Below are 23356 nucleotides of genomic sequence, written 5' to 3'. Positions count from 1 at the left end.
ATTACCTCATTTAATCTTTACCACAACCTTTTGATGTAGGTACCATTAATATCTCCATTTTACAGGTGAGGGAATCTAGAGGTTAAGTAACATGACTAGGGTCAGACAGCTAGTAAGAGGCAAAGCTGCAGTTTAAACACAGTCTGTGTACAAACTCTGTGGTCCCACCCACATGTTACACTGCCCCTCTTTATAAATAAGCTGACCTTTCAGAGCACTGTGGTCCAACAGAACTTTCTGTGATGACAGAAATGCTCTATATCCGCACTGTCCTATTAGCATGATAGCCACTAGCCACATGAGGCTTTTGAGCACTTGAAATGTGGCCGATGGGACTGAGGACCTGAGTTTTTAATTGTTTGAGTTTAATTAATTTAAATAGCACAGATTAAGAGCCAACTAATAGTCTCTGTTCATACATATGATCTCAGAAAAATGAAGTGCTGAACTAGGAATTAAGCAGGCTTCTCAGTTATAGACATCATCCTTTATTAACATGAAATAATTGCCAAGCGCTCTTAGACTCCTTTGTGCTTCATTCCATTCTTGAAAAGAGTCTAGCTGTTCTCCTGAACACTCCACCAACTAGGTGGCACATCTAATCTTAGCTCAGTGGAAGATGTGTTGAGATGAGACCAAAAGAAAAAAAAATCAGGCAGAATAATACAGGAAAGTCAAGAACAAACTGTAACATGGTAGTGCCATTGGCATTCATTCTCAGGAGTCATTGTCATATTTTCCATCTCCCAAATGCTGCCATCATATACGGGGGTGGTCTGGGGTGTTGATGGAAATAAGGGACTTTAAAGCAGGGTTTGGTGATGGAAAGAGAAAGAGCAGGGCATCTGTGCACACTTGGAAGGCAGAGATGCCATCCAACACTCTTTCCTACAGAAGGAAGTAAAGAAGCTGAGTGTAGTGGCTTGCACCTATAATCCCAGGTCCTCAGAAGGCAGGAGGATCACTTGAGTCCAGGAGTTCAAGACTAGCCTGGGCAACATAGTAAGACCCTGCCCTGTCTCTATTAAAAAAAAAAAAAAAAGAAGTAAAGAAATTACAAGCCAAGAAGGAATGAAAGAGGATGATGATTCTGGATGAAATAATATAATAAAATAATAAAAGATCCATAGTTTTCTTTTTAATGCAGAATTTAGTGAAATTGTTAAATGTCGGTTTAGAACAGAGGTGGACAAACTACAGCCCCTGAGCTAAAACTAGTCCACTACCAGTTTTTGTAAATAAAGTTTAGTTAAGCACACCCATGCCCATTCCTTTATACATGCTCTATGCCTCCTTTAATACTACAAGGGCAGAGTTAAGCAGCTGTGACAGAGACTTGTACAGCCTGCAAAGCCTAAAATATTTCCCATGGCCCTATACTGACCCTGTTTTAGAACAAAAGAGAAATATATATCAGCATAATCATTTTGGAGTACAATTTTGTGTGGCTATCAAATGTTAAAGTATACACAACCTTTGTCCTGGCAGTACTGCTACTTCGATTTTATCCAGCCAGATACATTGGTACATGTGCCCACAGGGCTTCTTATAGTACTACCTGGGAGACTGAGGCAGGAGGATCGCCTGAGCCCAGGAGTTTGAGGTTGCAGTGAGCTATGATGAAACCAGGGCACTCTAGCTAGGGTGACAGAATGAGACCCTATCTCAAAAAAATAAAAAATAAAAATAAAACAACAATAAACAATTCTCCCCCCAAAAGACATAGAGATATAGGCCCAGCACCTGTCACATTGCCTGGCTTATGATAGGTATTCAACATTTGATGAGTGAATACAGAGGACTTAAGCATATATGTTTTTACTTTTCACTTTATGTCTTTTAGACTAGACTCTGAATTTTTATGCTTATGTATTTTTTAAAAATTTAAATTTAAAAAGAGAAATATAAACAAGAAGAAATAGCCAAAGATAGGTCTCCCCCAAACTGATACTGAGACGATGCCACCAGCAGTGGCAGTCAGCAGTGGCAGTGTTTGGGAGCTCTCGGCTCCATACTGAGGCATTCAGGAAGGGATGTATTTAACTTTCAAGTTTGGACCAACAGAAACTGTTGGGCTTGAAGAGGTGTCTTTATGAGTCACGTATAGCAGAAGTCCCAGAAGCACTAAAGAAAATAATTCAAAAGTGTAGAAAAAGTATGCCATTATCCTGGGGGAACAATGTTTATAAGTAACCAAAAGAGAAGACTTTGTGGAGGAAATCCTGAAAAAGCAGAGAGCTAAAGAGAAAGGGGCCAAATGAAGGACACAGGGGCCTACATTCAAGGTAGAGAGACATTTTTGAGGAAGAATATATATTTCTTGGGTTTCTAAGAAGACCCAGTCTCTACACCAATGTCTAGAGCCTCCTTGCAAATTCTTGTTTGGAAAGTGCTTTAGTATCTTCTGGTATGAGATCCGTGGACATCAACAGTCCTGTTACATTAGCAAGTGTTCATATTGAAGGGCCAGAAGCAAAGTTTCTATGTGTTGATTAGCGTTAGAACTTCTCCCTGCTGCCAACACAAAAGCAGCTCTGCCTGGTGATACGGAAGCCCTGGGAACAGCCTCGGTGCTTGCCTTGTGCTGGCAACATATCCCTGCCCTGGCTTCCCTGCCGAAACACACACGTCACTCATTACTAGCCATTTATTCTTATGGCAGAACTGTGGCAAGAAGGGATTAACAGGAAAAAAAACAACTTAAAAACCAAACATAAATAATAAGACTAAAAAAAACCCACAAAAGAAGTAGGTGTGTCTTTGAAACAATCAGTGTCTGCCTCCCCCAACTCTACCCCTGTGTCTGCCTGCACTTTACATGCCTTGTGCCTGGCAGTAGGGGGGGCGGTGGGTGGGAAGGGATATGTCTGCGCCTGTGAGAATCTTATTTAGACATCACAAGGTATTAGCCCAATTTCTAACATGACCGACTATAATACTGGTGTACAGAGAAGCCTGTTCTTTTTTCAGAAAACCCTCCAGTTCAAACATGTTTGCAGAGCATGATTCATGGTGTTTCTTTCTGGATTGTCCAGTGGGTAATTGCTGTACAAAAACCAGAGAAACAGATGTAGACCTTGAACCCTGGCTATAAATTTTTGTTTTATGATTATGGGTTTCAAATGTGCTGTGTCACACTGACAAATATACAGTTACTCTGAAACAAAATGGATTTTGCTCTCAAACTTTTGCTTTTTGTTTTTTTACTTTTTGTTTGCTCGTTGGTTGGAAATACTTTTATTAGATCATTGATCAAGCACAAAGAAAACAGAGGAGATGACACATATCAGAATGTTATTTTATGCCATGCCAAAAAGATACTTGGGAAGATTTCTTCCAACTGTTTGACTAATGTTTAAAATGAGTGTCAATAATTTAAACTTCATTATGGACAAATTAGTCCATTTTTCATTTTCTACACTTTTCATTAATTTTTATAGTATATCATTATGTATTTAAATAATTGTGGCTCATTCATGTGTCTTTCCTTAATTTTACCTAAGATGAAGAATTTGGAGGAAGAATCAAGTTTTCAGGAAGTGTGAGAATTAGATTTACTGATGAAGAAATAATAAGAAATGTGTGACTAAATTATGGGTCTGCTTTATAAATTAATGCTTGGATTAATAGCTCTAATCATTGCTATCAGCATAATTAATTCATGATGAGAAGTGATGAATTGACTAGTGAATACAGTCGCATTATAAGAAACTCATAATATTCCATTCACAAGGATTTAAATACTGATCATTCATTTCAAGGCCCAAGTTCATTTCTTTACAGTTAAGAGAACCTCAAGGTGATTATAAATTTAAAGTTATTTTGAGCAAAGAAAGAAAACATCAAGTCTCCAATCCCTACCACAAACAGAAACACAAATACTGTGTTGTTGTTTTTGTGCAATAATACAGTATAATGGTAAGAAATTTGGGAGCAGTCATCTCTCTCCCTAGATGAAGCTAATTCTCTAGCTTAAGAAATTAGAATGGACAGAATTCTGGGGAACACTCATTCCCATATTCACTTCCCTGGGACCAGTGCATCCCCACCCTTTGTAAAGACCTTGAGCAAGAAGTGTGGCAGCCCCTTGGATAGCAGATACCTGTATGTACATAGCTGTGCGCAGTGCCATGTTTCTCATCTCTAACTCAAGTTCCTCCTACTATACCATAGATATAGCTACTTCTTCCCCTCTCATCTAGCAACTTTTTATCCACCTCCATTATCACGTGTAATGGGCCCAGTTTCCAAGGAACTCTGAGGACCTTAAATAAGCATTTAGAGCTATAAGCCTCATGGACCAAGTAGAAATTGGCACATAATGTAGTGCTTTGTGTATCTTTACAACTATCTTAATGACAGTGTGTTAAATGTTTTGTAAATTCCTCTGTGCTTCCTTGCTTAAAATGTGTGTTTTCTTTGTAGTTAAAGGGTTTCTTATAATAAGGGTGTATTACAAATATAAAAGAGAGAGGGAGAAAAAAAAAATGACAAACACAGATTCAGCAAAATCTCACCCCTTTATCGCCCTGAACTTTTCAATAGCAAGAACTGAGCTTGCTGGGCTGAAAATTGTTTTAACGTACCTTCATAAAAGGATCTTTGACTTGGTAAGTGTGTGCGATGCATACTTTTCATGTTACACCATGAGTGCCACTTAGCAACTCCGCTAGACAGAGCAGCTTTCAGCATGGGGTGGGGTGCCCCCTGACAGGCTTTTAAAAGGCCTGGATGCCAATGCACATTCCAGCACTATCCACAAAAAGGAGACTGGAGCAGAGCTCTTTCCTGCGAGGGGCAAGGAGGCTCTCCCTCCCAGCCCACCTACTTGCCTGCCCTGTTTTGTGGGAGAATTATAAGGAAATACTAGAAAAGCAGTGGAGGAGGGAGGGTATTTTAATTCCTCCCCAGAGTTTCCTTTCTTTGATGTGTGTTGCATCCTTTAAGCAAGTTGTGCAAAATGGTCTCAGGGTAGATGAGGTCTCCCTTTTAAAGTTATCTGTCTGCCTGGGTATATTTGTGAATATTGCGTCTATTCTCAGCGTTTTAAGACTGGCTGGAAAATTTCTCCTTCCTGTAGGTTGGGTCAGTGTAGGAGGTATACAAAAAATCATTTTCTCATAAAATTACCCTATTTTAATAAATAGCCAAGATTGGGCAGGGACTGGTATGGGTGAAAGCTGGCCCTTGAGAATATACAACCCTCATACTTAAACCAGTTTTCAAAATATGTGTTGAAATATGTGGTGAGCTGTGTGTACCTGGATGATGAGAGAAGTCTCCAACATGGCTATTCGGGCTGCAAGCCTGTGGAAACAGCAAAGAAATTTTCACGTTAGATTGGGATCCTGGGGAGCTGGGTTCTAGTCATGATTCTGAGCTGTGTGACCTCAGGTTCCCTGGGCTCCTGTTTCCCTAGTTGAAAAATATGAGTCACAGGTAACAGTTATTCCAGGATATTTACTGAGTGCCATCCAAGCATTATTTCCATCCTCCCGGTAACCCAACTGAGGTGAGTAGGATTATATGTCCATTTTACAGCTGGGAAAACTGAGGCCCAGAGAGGTTAAATACTTGCCCGAGAACACACAGCTGCTAAGTGGTAGAACTGGAATTGGAATCTAGTTCAGTATTGACTCCCAAATCCATGCTCTTGATTGCTATACTATGTTTTCTCAGGTCAGGTTCTAAAATCCTATATATCTGTGTGACTGTGACTGTGTGTCTGTGTGTTCCTGAAAGCAGTGGTAACTAATCCTTGACTACTCCATACGGCTGCAAAAATCCTTCGGAAAGGATTTTTAAAAGTCAGAGAATCCCGGAGAGGCGGATTGCAAAGCAAATGCAATCCCTCCAGCTGGGGCTTGCGAGAGGGAGAAAGAGCAGAAGACTATGGAATGGAAAGTTTCTTAACCCAAGGCTTCCCCAAGGGGTAGCCTTTCTCTGTTCTACAGTTTAGGGCTTGCATGTGCTTTTTCGGGAGTGGAAAAATACATAAGTTACAAGGAATTTAACAGACAGAGAGGCGCGCGGAGGAATTTAAAGGGTGGGCTGGGGGCGAGGCGGCGCGCGGGCGAGGGGGACGCCGCTTTCCGGGCCGAGCCGCGGCGGATAAAAAGGCGTAGCGGGAGAGAAGTTGGCGCTCAACGTGAGCCGGGAGCGGAGTCCTGGCTCCTCCCCTGCTCGCTTTAAAAGCACTTCTTGCATTGTTTTTCAGGTGGGAAAGGGGCGAGCGAGCCGGCGCGCGCCCGCCGCCCGCCTCCCCGGCTGTCTGCTTTTGCGGGGCTGCTGGGAGTTTTTAAGCTCTGTGAGAATCCTGGGAGTTGGTGATGTCAGACTGGTTGGGTCATTTGAAGGTTAGCAGCCCGGGAAGGGTTCACCGAAAGTTCACTCGCATATATTAGGCAATTCAATCTTTCATTCTGTGTGACAGAAGTAGTAGGAAGTGAGCTGTTCAGAGGCAGGAGGGTCTATTCTTTGGCAAAGGGGGGACCAGGATTCCCCCGTGCGAGCAGTTGGAGGACTGGGATGCCGAGGACGCGAGCGATCCGGGCAGGGTTTGTCTGGGCACCGTCCGGGTAGGATCCTGAACGCATTCGGAAGGCTTTTTGCGAGCATTTACTTGGAAGGAGAACTTGGGATCTTTCTGGGAACCCCCCGCCCTGGCTGGATTGGCCGAGCAAGCCTGGAAAATGGTAAATGATCATTTGGATCAATTACAGGCTTTTAGCTGGCTTGTCTGTCATAATTCATGATTCGGGGCTGGGAAAAAGACCAACAGCCTACGTGCCAAAAAAGGGGCAGAGTTTGATGGAGTTGGGTGGACTTTTCTATGCCATTTGCCTCCACACCTAGAGGATAAGCACTTTTGCAGACATTCGGTGCAGGGGAGATCATGTTTGACTGTATGGATGTTCTGTCAGTGAGTCCTGGGCAAATCCTGGATTTCTACACTGCGAGTCCGTCTTCCTGCATGCTCCAGGAGAAAGCTCTCAAAGCATGCTTCAGTGGATTGACCCAAACCGAATGGCAGCATCGGCACACTGCTCAATGTAGGTTTATTTTTTTCCCTTCTTCTACCAAGAAAAAAAATTAATTGTCTCTCTTGCATGCAATAAGGACATTGGAAATAAACTGCACTGGTAGCAAGACAAAGGGTTTAATGATTTAATGCTGAAGGGGTGTGATATGCTGGCGTGCATATTGATTCCCTCTGCTGAAAATTTCCTGTTGACATGTTTTCTTCCCAAATAACCCCTCCCGCCCCCATGTTCCTCTCCTTACCAACCTTACAGTCTCTTTAAAACATTTTTTAAAATATGCGTGGAGGGGGGAGGAAAGTGGAGAGTGACCACAGGACTTTGAAACATTCTTCAAGTAGGGCAATTTGACACATTGTGCAGTTTTTACTAAAATATATGCAGAGGGGAATTTAACTTTGCTGTTCTTTGGATTAGCTACTAGTTGTATATATCCCCCCACCCCTCGTGTATTTCAACAGTCCAAAGTAATTAAAATATGACATCTTCCTTGCAAGGAATTTAGCCTAATTAAGGTGGCTGCTGCTCCCGAAGTTCATAAACCACCAGTTCAGGCTGCTGCCTCCAATGTTTTCCTTGCTAAGGAAAGGCAATATTTCTTAGCATTGACCCTGCTGCCACCTTTCCGAGTCACTTTGTTGGTCTAAGAAGTTGCTGTTTTGCTAGAAAACTACTGGCAATGAACACCCCTTGGGCTGAGCCATCCATTACTTCCATATCTTACAATTCAGCCAGGAACCTGGACATCAGTTAAAGAAAAGGAAATATAAGTGGGGTAGCCCAGTTTTTTAAAAAAATATTGACTGTTTTGTTATCTGATGCTGACACGGTGCCGAGGCACGCATCTGGTCAACAGTAGCCTGGCTGCAGGCTTGAGAAATGACCGGGAGTCCCAGAAAATCCCACCTTCGGGTGGCTGTACTGGGAGCCCGCAGGATGCTTCGCTGCCCTGACAGTGATTTAGATAAATGGCTCAGCTATCTATCAAAATGTTTTTAGTACTTTATTTGACAATTCATTGGAGCATTAGCCTGAAAATGACATTTTAAATCTTTGTTTTCAAAGAGGTCAAAGTTTAACTGGAAGAAATTGAGTTTTCCTAATAACATGGTGGCTTATCTAAAGAGAGAGAAGAAAAAGGAGAGGGGAGACAATGACAAGATTTAAACTGCCCTCTCTGAAACTTTTTCTTAAGACCACAGACTTGTTTCTTGGGCCAGGAGATCAACAGGTTTGTAGCTGAAAAATCAATAACCATTTGATGCCAACAGTCTGGCTATCTGACTTAACATTTCGTAGAGCCTTAAGCAGGGCAAAAAGAATGCGGTTTTCAGAAGGCGCCTTAATCTTCAGCTGCTCTCCAAATGCCTTTTCTTTCTTGCTGCCTGTTTTCTCTCTGGAGAACTCAAAGAATTTTCCAACCCACTAACATCTTTTAGACCTGTTCTCTCTGTAGCAATTAAAACAGTATGAACGATTTCTGTTGGAATCCCAGGGAACTGGGGCTCTCTGAAACTTTTTCTTGTTAGAGAAAGTTGTAATGAAACATAGTTTTTAACAGAGAGGAAAGAAAGATTGCTCAGGATCCTCGCCAAAAGTTATTAGACCTAATAGAGCTTTTACATGTAGACATTCTTCCTTTTGTAATTAACCCTCCAAACATGCCTATTAAGTTGTAAGAGTAGGGGGGAAAGCTTTGTTTGTTCTTGAACAAGTTAAACAAGGGATTTGCTTTATCTAGGGAGAGCGAGTGGTGAATGTGTCAGTCGCCTAAAACTAGCCGATAAGTAAGAAGTGTTGATAACAGCAAAGTTTAGCTAATCAAAGAAACTTGCATTAGACAAAGTAAATAAAGGGATTTGACAAAGGGATTTCAGAAATTCCAGTGTCTTATTTTTGTAAGCAGGGCAATTAGTTCTTATTGTGGTCAATTTCACAAGGGTTTGAATCCCACACCCCAACTTTAGGTTAAATGAATAAAATGTAAATATACCTTGTGCCCCTGAAGAGTTGCTTGATCCTCCAAAAACCATTTTATAACTGGCCAGTTTAGTTGTTCCAGCAATTAAGTTTTTTTTGTTTTTTTTTTTTTTAAGCATAAATAAAACTAAAACAGTTTTTAAACAAGATTCTAACAAATGTCTGTGCCACACAGTGTCTGGTTCAGGGTGGTATAGCTAGTTAGGGCTTTTGAAATAAAAGCATATTAGGGCTACGTTTGTATAAGTAAGAACATAAAACCACAACCTTTTCCATTTTACTTAATGGCTGTTTTGACGAGAAGCAGATCTGTTTGTGCTTTTAACACAGAGGAAACAGTGGGTAAAGAGGGAAAAAAAATAGCACTAAATTCCAACCAAAACTATTTTATGCTGTGAAATTCTACTTATTTTTTTTATGGTGTGTGTGTGTATTGTAAATAAAGTAAAACCTTTGAATGTGAAAAACACCGCCAGAAGCTTACTTTGAAAGGTGTTAGAATATTCCCTTTATTTTCTTTTTAATTTTAAAGACAGAAAAATGATATGCCAACCAGCTGCGGGTTGTAGTAGGGCCTGTGAATTGCTTGTTATAAGCATTCAAAGTCAGGATTAAGGGGCTACTAAGGGAATGTGGTATAAATATTACGATTGAAGGCTACCCCTGGAAGATACAGGAGTCAGTAAGTTTCTAAGATGCCCCCTGTATTATCTTGGTTTTACACTACTCCAGATGTTTTCAGCATTAATTGCTCAGTGGCCATAAGATAAATCTTAATATTTTGTGGTCTAAATATAGTTGCTTTTGGCGAAATCACGAGTGTGACAACGTCTTGGCCCTTTTCCCTGACTTCTCCCTACTCAACACATCAAAAGGAAAAGAAAAAAAAATACTTTCTTTTTGAAATAGGATTTTGCCCATTAATGAGAAGAAATTATTTTTAAAACAAACAGTAGTGATGTGTAATTAAGTAACGAGAAAAGTCCCCTTCTCAAAACCCTGGGACCCAAATTTTGAGTATTAAACAGTATCCAAATCCTCTCCTAGTGAGATATAAATTGGGGTCAAAGTGGCAAAATCAAAGATACCCTCTGAAAGAAAGACTAAATAAAGACTGACAGCCACTGTATGAATTGAATGGGGTTTTGAATAAATATTTCAGTGAAAAGACCCAATTGTTTTTCTAAAGTAGGACATAATTTTCTGCTTCTTGGCCACATGACGGTGGTAACTAATACCACCAGAAAGCAGAGAAGGAGAGAGACTTTTGCTTAAATCTCTAAGAGAGTGCAGGACAGGGTTGTTTGAAAACAAGCGAAAGATTCACAACGTTTTCCTTCCTTGTAGGGAAAAAAATATTAAAATATTGTCAAGATCCAGATTAATTGGTACGTTTGACAGGGGAGTTTAAAGCATGAGTTTAAATTTTATTGCCAGAAAAGAGTGGATTCCAAAAAACAAAACAGTAGGAGAGGTAGACATCTGTTTGCTTAAACTTAAGCTACGGAATTGATTTGGAAGCTCTTGTTAGAATTTGATTTGCCAGCTCTAAAGCCCTTGTGTTGAATTGGGCCTTTTTTTCTTAATAGATAAATTATCAGAATGGCAATTTCTGATAGGCTAGCTGACCTGAATCAGAAGTTTCTTTCTCATTCCTAGAAACCTAGTTCTGACCATATACAACCAGTCGGTATTGTCATGGAATTTTCTTTAAAGCATAAGAATGAAAGAAAGTTCTTCTGGATATCAGACAATTATACCTTCAACAATATGTGTTAAGCTGAAAAAGAAAACCCTACTGTTTTCTCCTTTACACATTCTGCAAATGTCATTAAACTCTGTCCGAGAAGGGAAATACATGATTAATAACACAGATTATAAATTCTGTTCTCAAGGAATTTGTAATTTTTAAATCGATTTTTTAAATTAGAAACTTACTCTCTGGGTGGAATATGAAGTTATAAAACCAAGATACAAAATGTAAAACTCTTGAAGTTGTATGGGACTTTATTTAACAATAAATACAGTGTTCCTTTTAGAACAACTGAGAAAAAATCTTCTATAGAGTATGAGTTACACCTAAGTTTCAATAAATTTATCCTTAAGTGACATTTTTATACTTTAAATATTCTAATATAAATTCAGTTAACTATCAATTAAATAGATTATTTCAGAAATGGGAGTTTTTGATGATGGTTAATCAGAAAAATCTTGGCTGAAAACCTTTCCAAAGATACTAATGTAGAATCTTGCCTATCAAATTACAGGGTAGTAGTTACAGCAATCATATATCTCTGATTTTCTAGAATAACCCACTTTCAGATATACTGCCATAGTTCCCACATAAATCATTGAGATATGTCAGATATTTAATATTACGACATCTCCTAGGCTGCCCCTTGTACCCAGGAGTGGCACAGAAAGTCTTTGGATTCTATAGTCAATATAACTAGAGCACTCACAGCTTAATTTTTCCATTATGACTGAAGATCGCCTTGTGTTTCTGGGTCATTTTTCTGAAAATGAATTCCTTGTGTAGCAAACTATAGATCTGTAAACAGAAGGCATCCCCTGTAAAATGGTTTGGACTGTGGTTCTCGCTCTAGCACCTGTGTGTGTGTGTGTGTGTGTGTGTGTGTGTGTGTTTATGTGTGTGTTGGGGATGGGGAAGAGGAATAGAATTAAATTGAATTGTTATGAACAAATCTGTATCAGCCCTTTAGCCAGCTGCTTGTTAAAAAGTTGGAGTTGGGGGTGATGGAGGGAGGAGGGCAGAGTTAACTCAGGTTTCAGATTTATCAGTATCCTGCCTGTAAGTGGCTTGGTCTAAGTACCTCTTGTTAAATAGGAGATGAGATAACCTGCCCCATCTGTAAGATCTAATGACACGACCTCATCAGTCAGTGTGTTGCCCTGAATTCTCTCTTCATTCTCAGCTTCCTTACTTCATCATTAAGAAGCATGGTTCTTATCCCATCCCAACCTCAAATCTCTTTAAATGAATGAAAAATAAAGTTGTAAAAGTTCTCTCTACCTAGGAAGCCGGAGAGGGTAAGTCTGCAGGCATTTTATTATTTTTCTTAAGCTTTCAGAGCTTCTTAGATGGGAATTCAAACAGGCAGTGGAACTGCTGACTTGCTTTTTCTCTGGCCTTGCAGGGTGGGGAGCTGAAAGGGGGTCATTCAGTAAGATAAGGCTCTCGGCCCCCTGCACGATAAGGCGAGGATAACAGGAACTAACGTCAGCGAGGCGACCCAACCTGGCCAAGCATTTCCTCTAGTCAGGGAACAGGGATCCCAGGAGTCTCCAGGCCTCGCACAGCAGCCGGTGAAGTGAACTAGCTCAGAGGAGGGAGAAAGAAGAAAACTACTTATCATTTTTTACAGGGGTGAGAGTGGGTGATAACGTTCACTGTTGCCAAAAGCAGATTTCTCTAAAGAGAACAAAGAATAATTTGGGGTGAAGACAGTGATCTTTAATAAAAGCGGATGCTGAGATTGTTTGTAATTTTACATTGTCACAGAATAGATATTTGTTTCCCAGCTGTCAACAATTTCCCGCTGATATCTCTCATAAGACAGTTTATCTAGCGATCACCAAGTATCACCCACCCATAAATCTTGCCAACTCCTCCATATAGAACAAAATGTGAGGGAATTCACATTATCAGAGTTAATCCCTGGTACTCCTATTTACTTTTGTTGAGTACAACGTTCCACCCCCATCCACATCAGATGACAACATCGCTAAAGCCATTTCGTTTGCCACCAGCCCTGAAACTACCTAGCAGTTTTCCTCTCCTCTTTCAGTCTTCCTTTTCTGTTGAACCCAGATTTTTTGCCTTCTGAAGTATCTCTGATTTGAAGTTTAGAGAAGGAGAAACCCAAATGAAAGGGCCTTACTTTATTTTTTAAAATTCACAGGTTCTTCTCTGTCCACTTATATCTTAAAGATAGCTTCTTATTTTTTAGGTTTTAATATTGAACAAAGAGTTACTCTCCTAATTTGACCAACATATAGCAGGATATTTGTTTTTGTTGTTATGCTTAATTACTGTTCATCACAGATTAAAATTTTACCAAGTCAGAAAAAAAAAAGCTAAATTCAAAATATTGTGCAGGTAAGACTAAATAAAATGAATGTGTCAATTAAATGGGAAAAGAAGATTTGGATCACATTTTTCCCAATTTTTTTCCAATTTCCAGAGCAAATGAAGGCCCATATAATAGATCTATCTTCTCAAAAATATTAAAGCTTTCAATGGCTGCAGTACCTTTATCATGTCATCAAAGTCCATAATTATAAAAGGACTGATGATCTGAAGGCTGTTTCAGCTTCAAAAGATTTTTTAGGGTCTGGTCTATTGGAAAGCTTGGGGGTATAATTAACTAAAATGGAAATGGAGGCAGCGAAATTTAGTTCCTGATGTTTTAATTTAGCTCAGTACTGCCGTGTGTTATTGAAGAGAATTCTTAAAGGCAAACATAATTATTTCATTATGGTCCTCAGAATGCTTTCATTGGCTTTAATGACAAGAAGATGTATAAAAAGGCATACATTTTAATTAGTCCTTATATTTACATCAGATAAATAACAAATAATTGATGAAAAACAAGTCTTTGGAATGGATGATTTCACATCGCACGCTGGTTACAGTTTAATGATGAAACATTTCTCCGTTGCTTTGCATTTTAATTATCTTTACATTACATTACAGTAGTGGTGCCATGGAGCTAAAATAGCGTCATTGCCATTTTATTACAAAAAAATCACGATTAATGCCTACAAATTGAAGGCTCAAAAAGGTAGCTAGACACATCTCCGAGGAAGTAAATTGCCAGTTCCATTAATTTTACTACGTTTGTTAGAACTCATTTTGATCACTTTTATCTTTTATGCTTCATCTTTTTGGATTAAGACCATCAAGGATTTCACATGCATTTTTACGACCACATCTTCTCCTGAACACCTTTCTTTCTCTCTTGCTGCCTGTTTTGAAGACTTAAGTGAAGGTGCTTTGCCAAATATGTGCTGGAAATTCAGAGAGCCTTTTTCCATGTTATAGGCCGGTTTTACCTTTGATTTTATATGAAAACCCATTTCACGTGATTCATCCGTTTTGGTGTACAGAACACTAATTGTTATTATTGATTTTAAATTCCGTGACCATTACAAGTAACCCAGATGACTGGCAGATAAAGGGTAATAATCCATGGAGTTCTGGAACTGTTTCATGTTTGTCTGGAGTACTTTATGTGATCAATATTAACTGCCCCATTGAAACTAACTGCTGTATCAAATAACAGTCAATCAAATGAATGTGCTTAGAGATTATTTATTGAAAGCTTTAATTGTTCACCAGGGCCCTGCTTATCAGAGGAAACAATAGGAACTAGAGATAGGATGAACAGGTTTGGATTTGCGGGGAAAGTTGGAGGATGCAGATGAACAGGGCATTTCTCTGCTACTCAGGCAAGAGTTTCCAGAGACTCACGTTGGGCTTATAAGTGGGCTTGCAAATACTCTTGCAGAGATTATCCTGTCACCTGTCCCTCAAATGCTGTCTAGAGAAGAAGGTATAATAATGTTTTCTTCCCCTCAGCAGAGGCTGTGAAAAGTTGTTTCTCTGTAAGAGTTTTCCTGCTGCTGCTTCCCACTCCTCACCCTCCCGTGCATCTCTCTACCTCTGCTACCCCGTCGTTGCCTGATGATCTGAGAGAATGGAAATAGCCTGGCTTGACACGGGATGGATTGTTATAGCTATGAAATGGGAATAATAGTGTCTACGTTGTAGGATTTGAGGGAGGATTAGAGATCATGTAAATTAAGATCCTGTTCGTGTCTTGAAAACATACAGAAGTCACAGAGCAGGCCCACCTGCTCTGATTTTGGCAAGACACGTGTGGTTTATGTGCCTTTGCTGAGAGTGAACAGTATTATTTTTTTTCAGTCATATCTAAATTAGGCACCTCTTTTCCTCGGTGAAGTGGTTCCTCTGTCTGTAGCTCATAACGTAGGTGACAGTCCTTCCTGTTAGTCAGGTAGCACTGTGGCCTGATTCAGGGGCATCCATTTACCAAACCCTCAGATTTCAGACAAATGATTGACTTTTACAAGGAGCCGTTGTCACCTTCAAGGTTGTCACAATACACTTAGCCCAAAGATGCTGTTGTGGCACAGTACATTTTTATTGCTCACTGATGGATTAGATCTTGCAGTGTGCCATTCAACACACGGCTCTTGGGTGTCTGCCATGTGCCAGGCTCTTTGATATGATCTGTGGAGGACAGCGAGATGAATCAGACACTGTCCCTGCTCTATTTGGACTTACAATGTAATGGGAAGAACTTGTGTACACAAGTTATTGTGACACAACCCCTTATTAACACTGGCACAAAAATCTCCTCAGGACTTTGAACCTGAGATTGATGAAGGAAAGAACTAAATACCACCGAGAACCACAGATGGTCTGTAGGCAGGTGATCAAGTGAATTATACATTTTTGTCACAATGGAGCAGGCATAAACTGTTTCTGTGTGTAGGCCTCATAGATAATCTCCAAAAGTAGTTCATAAAGAGGAGTTTTAAACCTACCTTGAGCAATGGAATATGTGCATACCTTCCAAACTTGCTTCTTGAAGACTCTCATGTGGATATTTCTAGAGTATGTTAAGTCATTATACCCTTTTGGGGTTGGGTTTGATTTGACTGGATTTAAAAAAAAAATCACTTATTTATTTATTTATGATGGTTTCTGTAATTTATTGTTGTGTAACAAACCATCCCCAAACTTAGTGGTCTCACAATTTATTATCTCATTCTGTAGAATGACTGGGCTCAGCTGGGCAGATCTTCTGCTCCACAAGGTGTCAGCTGGGGCTGCATCCTCCAGAGCTAAATTGGGCTGGAAGTCCAAAAGGGCTCACTCACACGGCTGGCAGTTGAAGTTGGTTGTCGGCGGAGAGCTCAGCTGGGGCTGTCAACTGGAGCACTGAATCTGCATGTGGCTTGTGCTTCTCACAGCATGGCAGCAATATTCTGAGAGGGAGCGGCCCAAGAATGAGCCTTCCAAGAAAGAGGAAGCAGAAGCTCCTAGTTCCCTTAAAAGCTAGATCCAGAGCCGGCACAGAGTCACTTTCACTGTGTTCTACTGGTCACACAGTCACAAAGCCAGCCCAGTTTCAACAAATCTACCTTTCACTGGAGGGGTAGCAAAGAATGTCCTGCAGTCTGCAGTCCACCACAACAATCATAGTACCTGTGCCCTATAATGAGAAAGAAAATATTGTCTTCTGAAAATGACTTAATTGTAAAATGATTGTGGGGTTTTTAGTTAGTTTGGGTTTTGGCTGGTTAAATATTTAAGAAAATTCTAGTCTAATGACTGTATATACATTTTCGGTTAATCCTAACAACCCTAAGAGGAAGATATTATCCTCATTTCATAGATGAGGAAATGGAGGCTCAGGGAAGCTGAGTAGCGTGACTGAATTCGCACAGGCAGTAAGGTGTAGAGCTGGGTTGCAAGTCCCAGGCAGGGCTTTTCTCTAGCTCTGTGTGCTGTTCTTGACTTGGGGGTCCTTACTTCAGCAGCTTGACTCTGCGATTCCTGCCAGCTGAGTGAATCATTCCCGAAAAAAAATCGTATGCCCTAATAATACCAAGAAAGGACCATGGAGTGTTTTAGTTTTGGGGAAAGGTAGAAAAGAGAGAGGTAAAGAGCTGTAACTCACATAATTTCCTCTGATTATATTATTTTCTCTAATATAAACCACAGTCTTTTAAATTGTAGAGGAAACTCTGCCCAAACTATGAGGCTGTTTTACTCTTTTGCCCTTTTGTTTGTACATCCTGTTTGCTGTTGAAGTCTATCCGGGCCTCATAACTGCTCTGGCTCATGGGGGTGAGGAGCAGGATTAGTCTGGTATTTACTGAGGAGTCGCAAGAAGATGAGGGATGGGAAATGTGGCTTTTCATGTTATTCTAGTTTACTCCTAACCCTCATCTAAAGAAAGGTACTAATTGCTCATGCTAGATGTTGCCTCTTAATTAAGCAGCACTGTTGTGTCTTCCATTACCAAATAAAAATAAAAAAAGAAGAGGAGGAAGAAAGAAAACTTTCTATGAGATAGTAAAGTTGATATTTGCCACCTATTTTAAGTATCCATTGTGTTTAGAGGATCCCAAACCTCAGTTAACAATTACTATTTGATGAAATTTATACAAATCATAATATTAGCCTCTTAGATAATACTCTTATTTCAGTGACTTCAAATATACTTTAAATGCAATATATTAGTCTGTATTTTGGATTTGTATCTACTATGTTCTACCTGTTTCTTTTGTTTGAAATCTTACTGTTGTTGAATTTTATGTTTTGAGGAAATAGAAACAGATGAGGAAATTGAAGTGACTTGCTCGAAGTCATATGGTGGGTTCTAAAGAAGCAGATCAAAATCTATAAGATGCTGACATGTGATACAGTGAAGTACAACATAGTGCTGTGTGACACAGGGGAGTTGGGCAGACCCCCGTCATGCACTGCCCTTGCTGTGTGAGCTTGAGCTCCAAGTTGCCTTGGTTTTTTCATCTGTAAAATGGATCCATAATGCTTATCTTGCAAGTTTAAGATCAAAGTCTTCATCAAAGACTTAAATAAAAGAGTGTACTTGGCACATAATGCTCAGTAAATAGATTCTTTTCCCCAGTATGTTATTATGAAAACATTTTTTAAATGCAGAAAAGTTGAAAAATTTTACAGCAAACATGGAATACTCACCACCATATCTACCATTAAAATGACCAGGGTTTTGTCCTGTATCTCCACCCTTTTTTCCTTTTGTGTGTGTATGTATGTTTTGTGTTGTGTTGTGTTGTTTTTGTTTTGTTGACTAGGTTCCCTCACTAAACTGAGAAGTCTTTGAGGTCAGGTATTGTGTATTTTCCCAGGGCTAGTATAGTACTTAGTCTGTGATCAGCACTCAGTGAACTGTGGTCGAGTCCACAGATGTGTTCAAGTAAAGGACCCCTTAATGTACTTGCTCTCAGTGCTGTCCAACAGAACTGTCTACAGTGACGGAAATGATCTATAATTCTACGTTGTCCAGTACGGTAGTCACTAGCCATGTGTGGCTACTGAGCTCTTGAAATGCAGCTAATACATCTGAGAAAGTGAATTTTTAATTTTATTTCATTTTAATTTAATTTTCCATGGCTACATGTGGCTATTATATTGGACAATGCAGCACTATTTACTTCAGCCATTATTTTTTTTTTCAATATTTGTTCGTTCTCTTTGTTTATTTCCCTCTTTAGCCTTTAGTCTTCTCTCCTGTTGCTATTAACAAGCTCTAATTATCTCTTTATGTAGCGGGTAAATAGACTGCTGGAGAATGTAAACAGAATACTGTAGGGTGGTGATTTCATTCATTGTTTAACTCCTTTTCCTTCTGGGTGGAACGATTTTTCCTGGGGCCTGGCAAATATTTAGCACTTATTTTGCTAACGTTTATTTTGCAGAGCTAAACCAAGATTTTCACAGAATCCCAGCGGGCTGGACTTAAATTATATTCCTTGTAGCAATCTTATCATGGTGCTGTACCCTGTGTTCTACACCTGCTTGGTCTTCAAATGGACACAGTGTATCTTCCAACATTTCCAAGATTTCAACTCAGCTTGGAACATCTCAATAAACTTCAGGGGGGCAGAGAGGAACAGGCCTTCTCTGTGGAAGCCTCAGAGTGCCTTCTAGAAAATGTCGCATGCTCTCTCCTATGAGCTCCTTCTTTTACTCATACATGTGTGCTCCGCTTCGTAGCCCAGTCCTTGGCACACAGTATGTGCTCAGAAAGTACACTGAGTGTAGTTGAGTGACAATGAACTTGAAATTCAGAACATCACAGGTGGTTTCTGCTTTATTTGCTTGTATATTTGGGGGTCACTCAAAAACACCCTAAGCAAACTTTAGGGGCTGTCAAGCACTTGGGAGGTTCAAGTTGGCTCTTACGGCAAGCCCATATAAATGGGTTTGCTGTAAAACTGGCCAGAAAATATGAGAATGAAATATTTTCTTGGGCTTCCACTTTGGTGTCATGGGAATAACCTTTCTGATGGTACTTACTGTTAACCAGGATATCACCACTCCATTCTACCTTTCGTTATTTTTTTCAGTCCATCCCTAGAAATGATGTGAAGACAGTAAATAAAAGTAAAGCTAAAATGACAATCAAGAGAAACTTTTGAACCAAGGTTTGCTCCCCGCCCAAATGATTTCAAGTTATGACTGATTTTTATTAACGTGAAACAATCACTATCCTCACAAATAATGTTTATTAAGTGCTTATTATGTGCCAAGTGCTTAAAACTAACTGTTATCTGATCCTCGCCACAGCCTGAAGAGAAGGGCACTGCAGGTCCCCACCCCTATTTACAGATGCAGATTCCTGGGCACCAAGGTGTTCCAAAAGCGACCTCAAATCTGCTGAGTAGGAGAAAGTACGTTGCAAGTTCCCAGCTCAACTTTGTATAACGTAGAGTTTCTTTTCTTTGCCAATAATATGAATTGCCATTTTCTTTGTGGAGAAGAGGGACAGAGAAGGTTGGAAGCCTCAGAACCCACAGAATAATAAAAAGGTTTCCAAGTGAAAGCTGGAAACAATACATTTTTAACAAAACGGGCAGTTACTCTAATTGCTGTGCCCCTACTGTTCAATTCCTTTTTATGTTCTAATTCATTAAATTATGTGCACACACAGGCTTATTATTTACAGATGTATGCACTTTTAACTGGCTCATATGAAACAGATGTTTCACAAAAGGTAGCAGAGAACAAGTGATCTAAACCCTCCTTTAGTGGGTATCCAGTGAGCATTATGGCCCATTACCTGTAAGTCTTTTGCTATTATTTTGAATTGCAATGTCCAGTGTGGGGAGGAGGATTCAATTTGTTTCCTGGAGGAACAAATAAAAATATAGCAGCCCCATAAGCAAACATCTGCATGTCAAAATAAAAGAGGGTGTGTGCAGGTGATGGGCAGGTGGCGTTCACATGTGGGCTCGGGTGGATGTGTGAGTGAATATTATAAGCAATTTGAGGAAAAAAGACTCTTTGCCGTAGCAGAGGTGTGGTTCATTGAGCAGACCATCTTCGGAAACCAGTACTGTCATGCTAACTAGCTGCAGAAAGAAATGCGTACCTCCTTTTCAAAATTAGGTGACTTGGCCTAATAAAAATAAACAGGACCTATTCACCACATTGACACACACTTAGTGGCATATGTCAGTAGAGAGTTATTTCAATACTTCTTCAAAATATTGGGGAGCAATAATAATTGCCCCTCAAAGTCCACAGTGAGATTTATTGTTTATGAATTGTCAGGAGTTCTCTAAACAAAGAAAATTGGAGCAAAAAGATGGCTGAAATTGTGCCATTTTTGCACATTGAAAGCTGGAAACAGTCACAACTGAAATATAAAATGGGACATGAAATATTAAGTGACATATCAGGTTTATTGCATATATGACCATGAGAGTGCATTTTATTTTGTCTTATGGAGCTCTAAAAAATCCATGTAATGGATTAAAGGTATTAAAACTCCCATATTCTGCCTGGCTCTAGGCCAGGGAACAAGGCATGATAAATAATCCCAATAGACAGAATATGTAGGAAGGAATTTTAAAATGTATTTATGGCAGACATACTGACCTCCTTAACTAATAAAAATGTATACATGAGGTTAGTTTTGAAGGAAATGTGTAGCCCTTACAACACACCATAGTGTTAGTATCTTTAAAATATTGCCCACGTCTCTGTGACATATGGCTATCATACTCTGTCTTTACCTGAAAGTGAGGAAAAGCATGAATTTTATAGTAACATGTGCAGTCACTCTAAGACGGTATAGTTTTAATTTCCTTTATCCTAAAGCAGGAGTCAGCAAACTGAGGCCAATCTGGCCTGTAGCCTGTTTTTGTAAACAAGCTTGACTGGGATGTGCTGTGCCTGTACGTGTCCATCTTGTCTGTGGCTGCTTTCCCCCACAGTGGCTGTGGCTGTGACAGAGACCGTAGAGCCCACAAAGCCTAAAATATTTACTCTCTGGTCTTTGCAGATCTTGCCTTAAAACATTAAAAAATTAGTAGGGCTGTTAGAGCTGAGTGCTTTGTTTCTCATTTGTCCACAGCTAATCTTGTAGGTGGATTCAGGAGGCCGATTCAGGATGGAGTCATTTCCTAACTGTGTGACAGTGGCCACGTCATTTAACTCCTCTAAACTTCAGTTTCCTCATGTGACTAACAGAATAAAAAACTGATCGTGATAATAATCCCTGCTCTTCCTCACACTTCTGTCACGAGGAAGCAAGTGGGGTAATGTGAGTGAAAATGCACCTCAAGTCATCGCCGCCGTGTATGCTGTTCGCAGATTCTGCTGAATTGGCTGAAACTATCATTTATTTGACATCGCTTATAAGGATTTCTACGTAGATTTTATTTTTTTATTCATTAATTGTTTTTCAACCAACAATTATTGAACCCTTGCTATATATAGAACACTCTTTTGAACCCTGGATATTTAAGGGTGAGGCAGCCGAAACCTTTGTGTGTGCTAGTAGTACAGCCTCGGGCCCCCATCAAATCCTTCCTCCAGCTGGGGCCTCATTTGCTGTCTGGTATTTTTCAGTTGTCTGTTTACATGGCAGGGGTTGTTGTCTTCTAACCTTCTTTATAACCCAGCATATATCACAGGGTCTGTCCCCTCTCAGGTGCTCAGTAAATATTTGTCAGCAGCTAGATGTTGTTGACTGATAGTCACTAGTTTGTGCTGCCCTACCCGATGGTCCATCCAAAGGTTTGGGACTTTGAGTTGTGAACAGCTATCGCAGGCTCTCAAGAGATCACTGTGGTTAGGAGGGATTTAAAGAAGCCATTTCCGAGGGTGCTGGGCAGCCTGGATTGGGGATTAGCCAGGAAAACCCATGAGACAGGGCTGTCGCGGCACTTCGGATTAATGCCTGTGGGCCTGGGAAGGAAGGGACAGTGGAGAGAGGAAAAGCTGACGTTATTGGCTTTACTCACATTAGCTTGTAGAGAATCTCTTGGGTACATCAGGAGGGAAAATTATTCTGAAAGGGAAAATGGAAGTGAAGGTCAGCAAATCAAGACTCGTATGAGACTAACGCACAGGAGAAGGATGGGAAGGTGACTAGCACTGGGTTTCATCAGCACAAGCAGGATACAGTCATGATAATTCTGCTTGTGTAACACTACTGTGTGGCAGGCATTGCGTCACGTGCTTTACAATGATGTTAGCATTGAATGCTCACAGAGATCCAGTGATGATGGTGTCATTTTATACTAGCAGAAATGGAGGCTTGGAGAGGTTAAGTAACTTGCCCAAAGTCACACAGCTAGTACATAGCAGAGACAGGATTTGAATCCAGGAAGGCTGGCTCCAGAGTTCATACCTCCAACCACCTGTCTCAGACAATTTGTCTGTAAAGATGGACAAGTTCTGGGAATATCCAAAAAAAAAAAAAAAAAAAAATCCTTGGAGCTTGCTCACACTAGGTTGGTGAAAATTTCTTTGAATTATTTTTTCAAGTTTTCCTTAGCAACTTTTTAAGAAATAAAACTACTAAAGCCCTTTCTCATATCAAGGAATCACTGCAATGAAAGAAAAAAAATCAACCAACAATGTATAGCACTTCTATAAACTGAACAATTCTATTACGTATAGAAACTTGAGAATCTTTTCAAATGAAATGTCATCAAGTGCATACTTTTGAACTGAGGCATTATGCTCAGTTCCCGCAGTAATAATGTTTTCCTGTTAGTTAACTAGAAGGCACAGTAAGGATGTTCACTGTCTTTCTACTTCTAGTCACTTCTCCTACCCGCCCTGGGCATCTTGGGAAGAGAATAATTTAGCTTCTCATTTGGGGTATTCTGATTCTGTAGGCAATGGCAGAAGAGCTATCACACAACTTTAGAATTCTGGATGTTGGTTTCATTCTTGTGCCAAATCAACTTTGGTTAAGGGAGTGTATGTGGCCTTCAGGTGAGGGAAGGAGAAGCAGCTTCGGGGCTGGGGACACTCAGAGTCCTCCTCCCTCTGCCTCCCAGCAGAGCCCTAAAGCCGGCGGCTGTGCAGGCTGCGTCGGGCCTGAGTTACTGCTCCTGACAGTGCTCAGTCACGCACCCCTGGACCACCGCCAAAGGCCTGTGGAACCTTGGTCTTAGCTGCTGCCATTCTCCCTGCTGAGGGTTGGTTTCTCGGCAGGGAAGATGCGGGAGGGGTGTGGGTATGTTTGTGTATGCCTTCTAATTCCTGTGTTTGC

The 23356-nt window shown here is 40.2% G+C and overlaps 1 protein-coding gene and 1 long non-coding RNA gene across 3 annotated transcripts in view; one reads left to right on the top strand and one right to left on the bottom strand.

The window, feature by feature from the left end:
* Window positions 1-6354: 6354 nt before the first annotated feature.
* The window catches only part of RARB (retinoic acid receptor beta), a 159952-nt gene continuing 142950 nt past the window's right edge, over window positions 6355-23356 (top strand). The window contains exon 1 of one of the 2 annotated variants that reach the window (XM_045537873.1): window positions 6355-7052. In XM_045537873.1, coding sequence (XP_045393829.1) covers window positions 6896-7052 — 157 coding nt within the window. In that variant the 5' untranslated portion in view covers window positions 6355-6895. The remainder of the gene's footprint in view (window positions 7053-23356) is intronic. The other variant, XM_045537878.1, reaches the window with a different exon arrangement.
* On the bottom strand, window positions 15863-22135 carry LOC123628263. The gene is made up of 3 exons (XR_006731599.1): window positions 22095-22135; window positions 19141-19197; window positions 15863-16285 (listed from the first exon to the last, which is right to left on the bottom strand). It is a non-coding gene; the product is annotated as an uncharacterized LOC123628263 (long non-coding RNA).

The sequence above is a fragment of the Lemur catta genome, chromosome 1 (assembly GCF_020740605.2).
Source record: "Lemur catta isolate mLemCat1 chromosome 1, mLemCat1.pri, whole genome shotgun sequence".
NCBI classification, from domain to species: domain Eukaryota; kingdom Metazoa; phylum Chordata; class Mammalia; order Primates; family Lemuridae; genus Lemur; species Lemur catta.
Note: the sequence above shows the minus strand (reverse complement) of the source record. Positions and strands in the feature narration are given on the sequence as shown.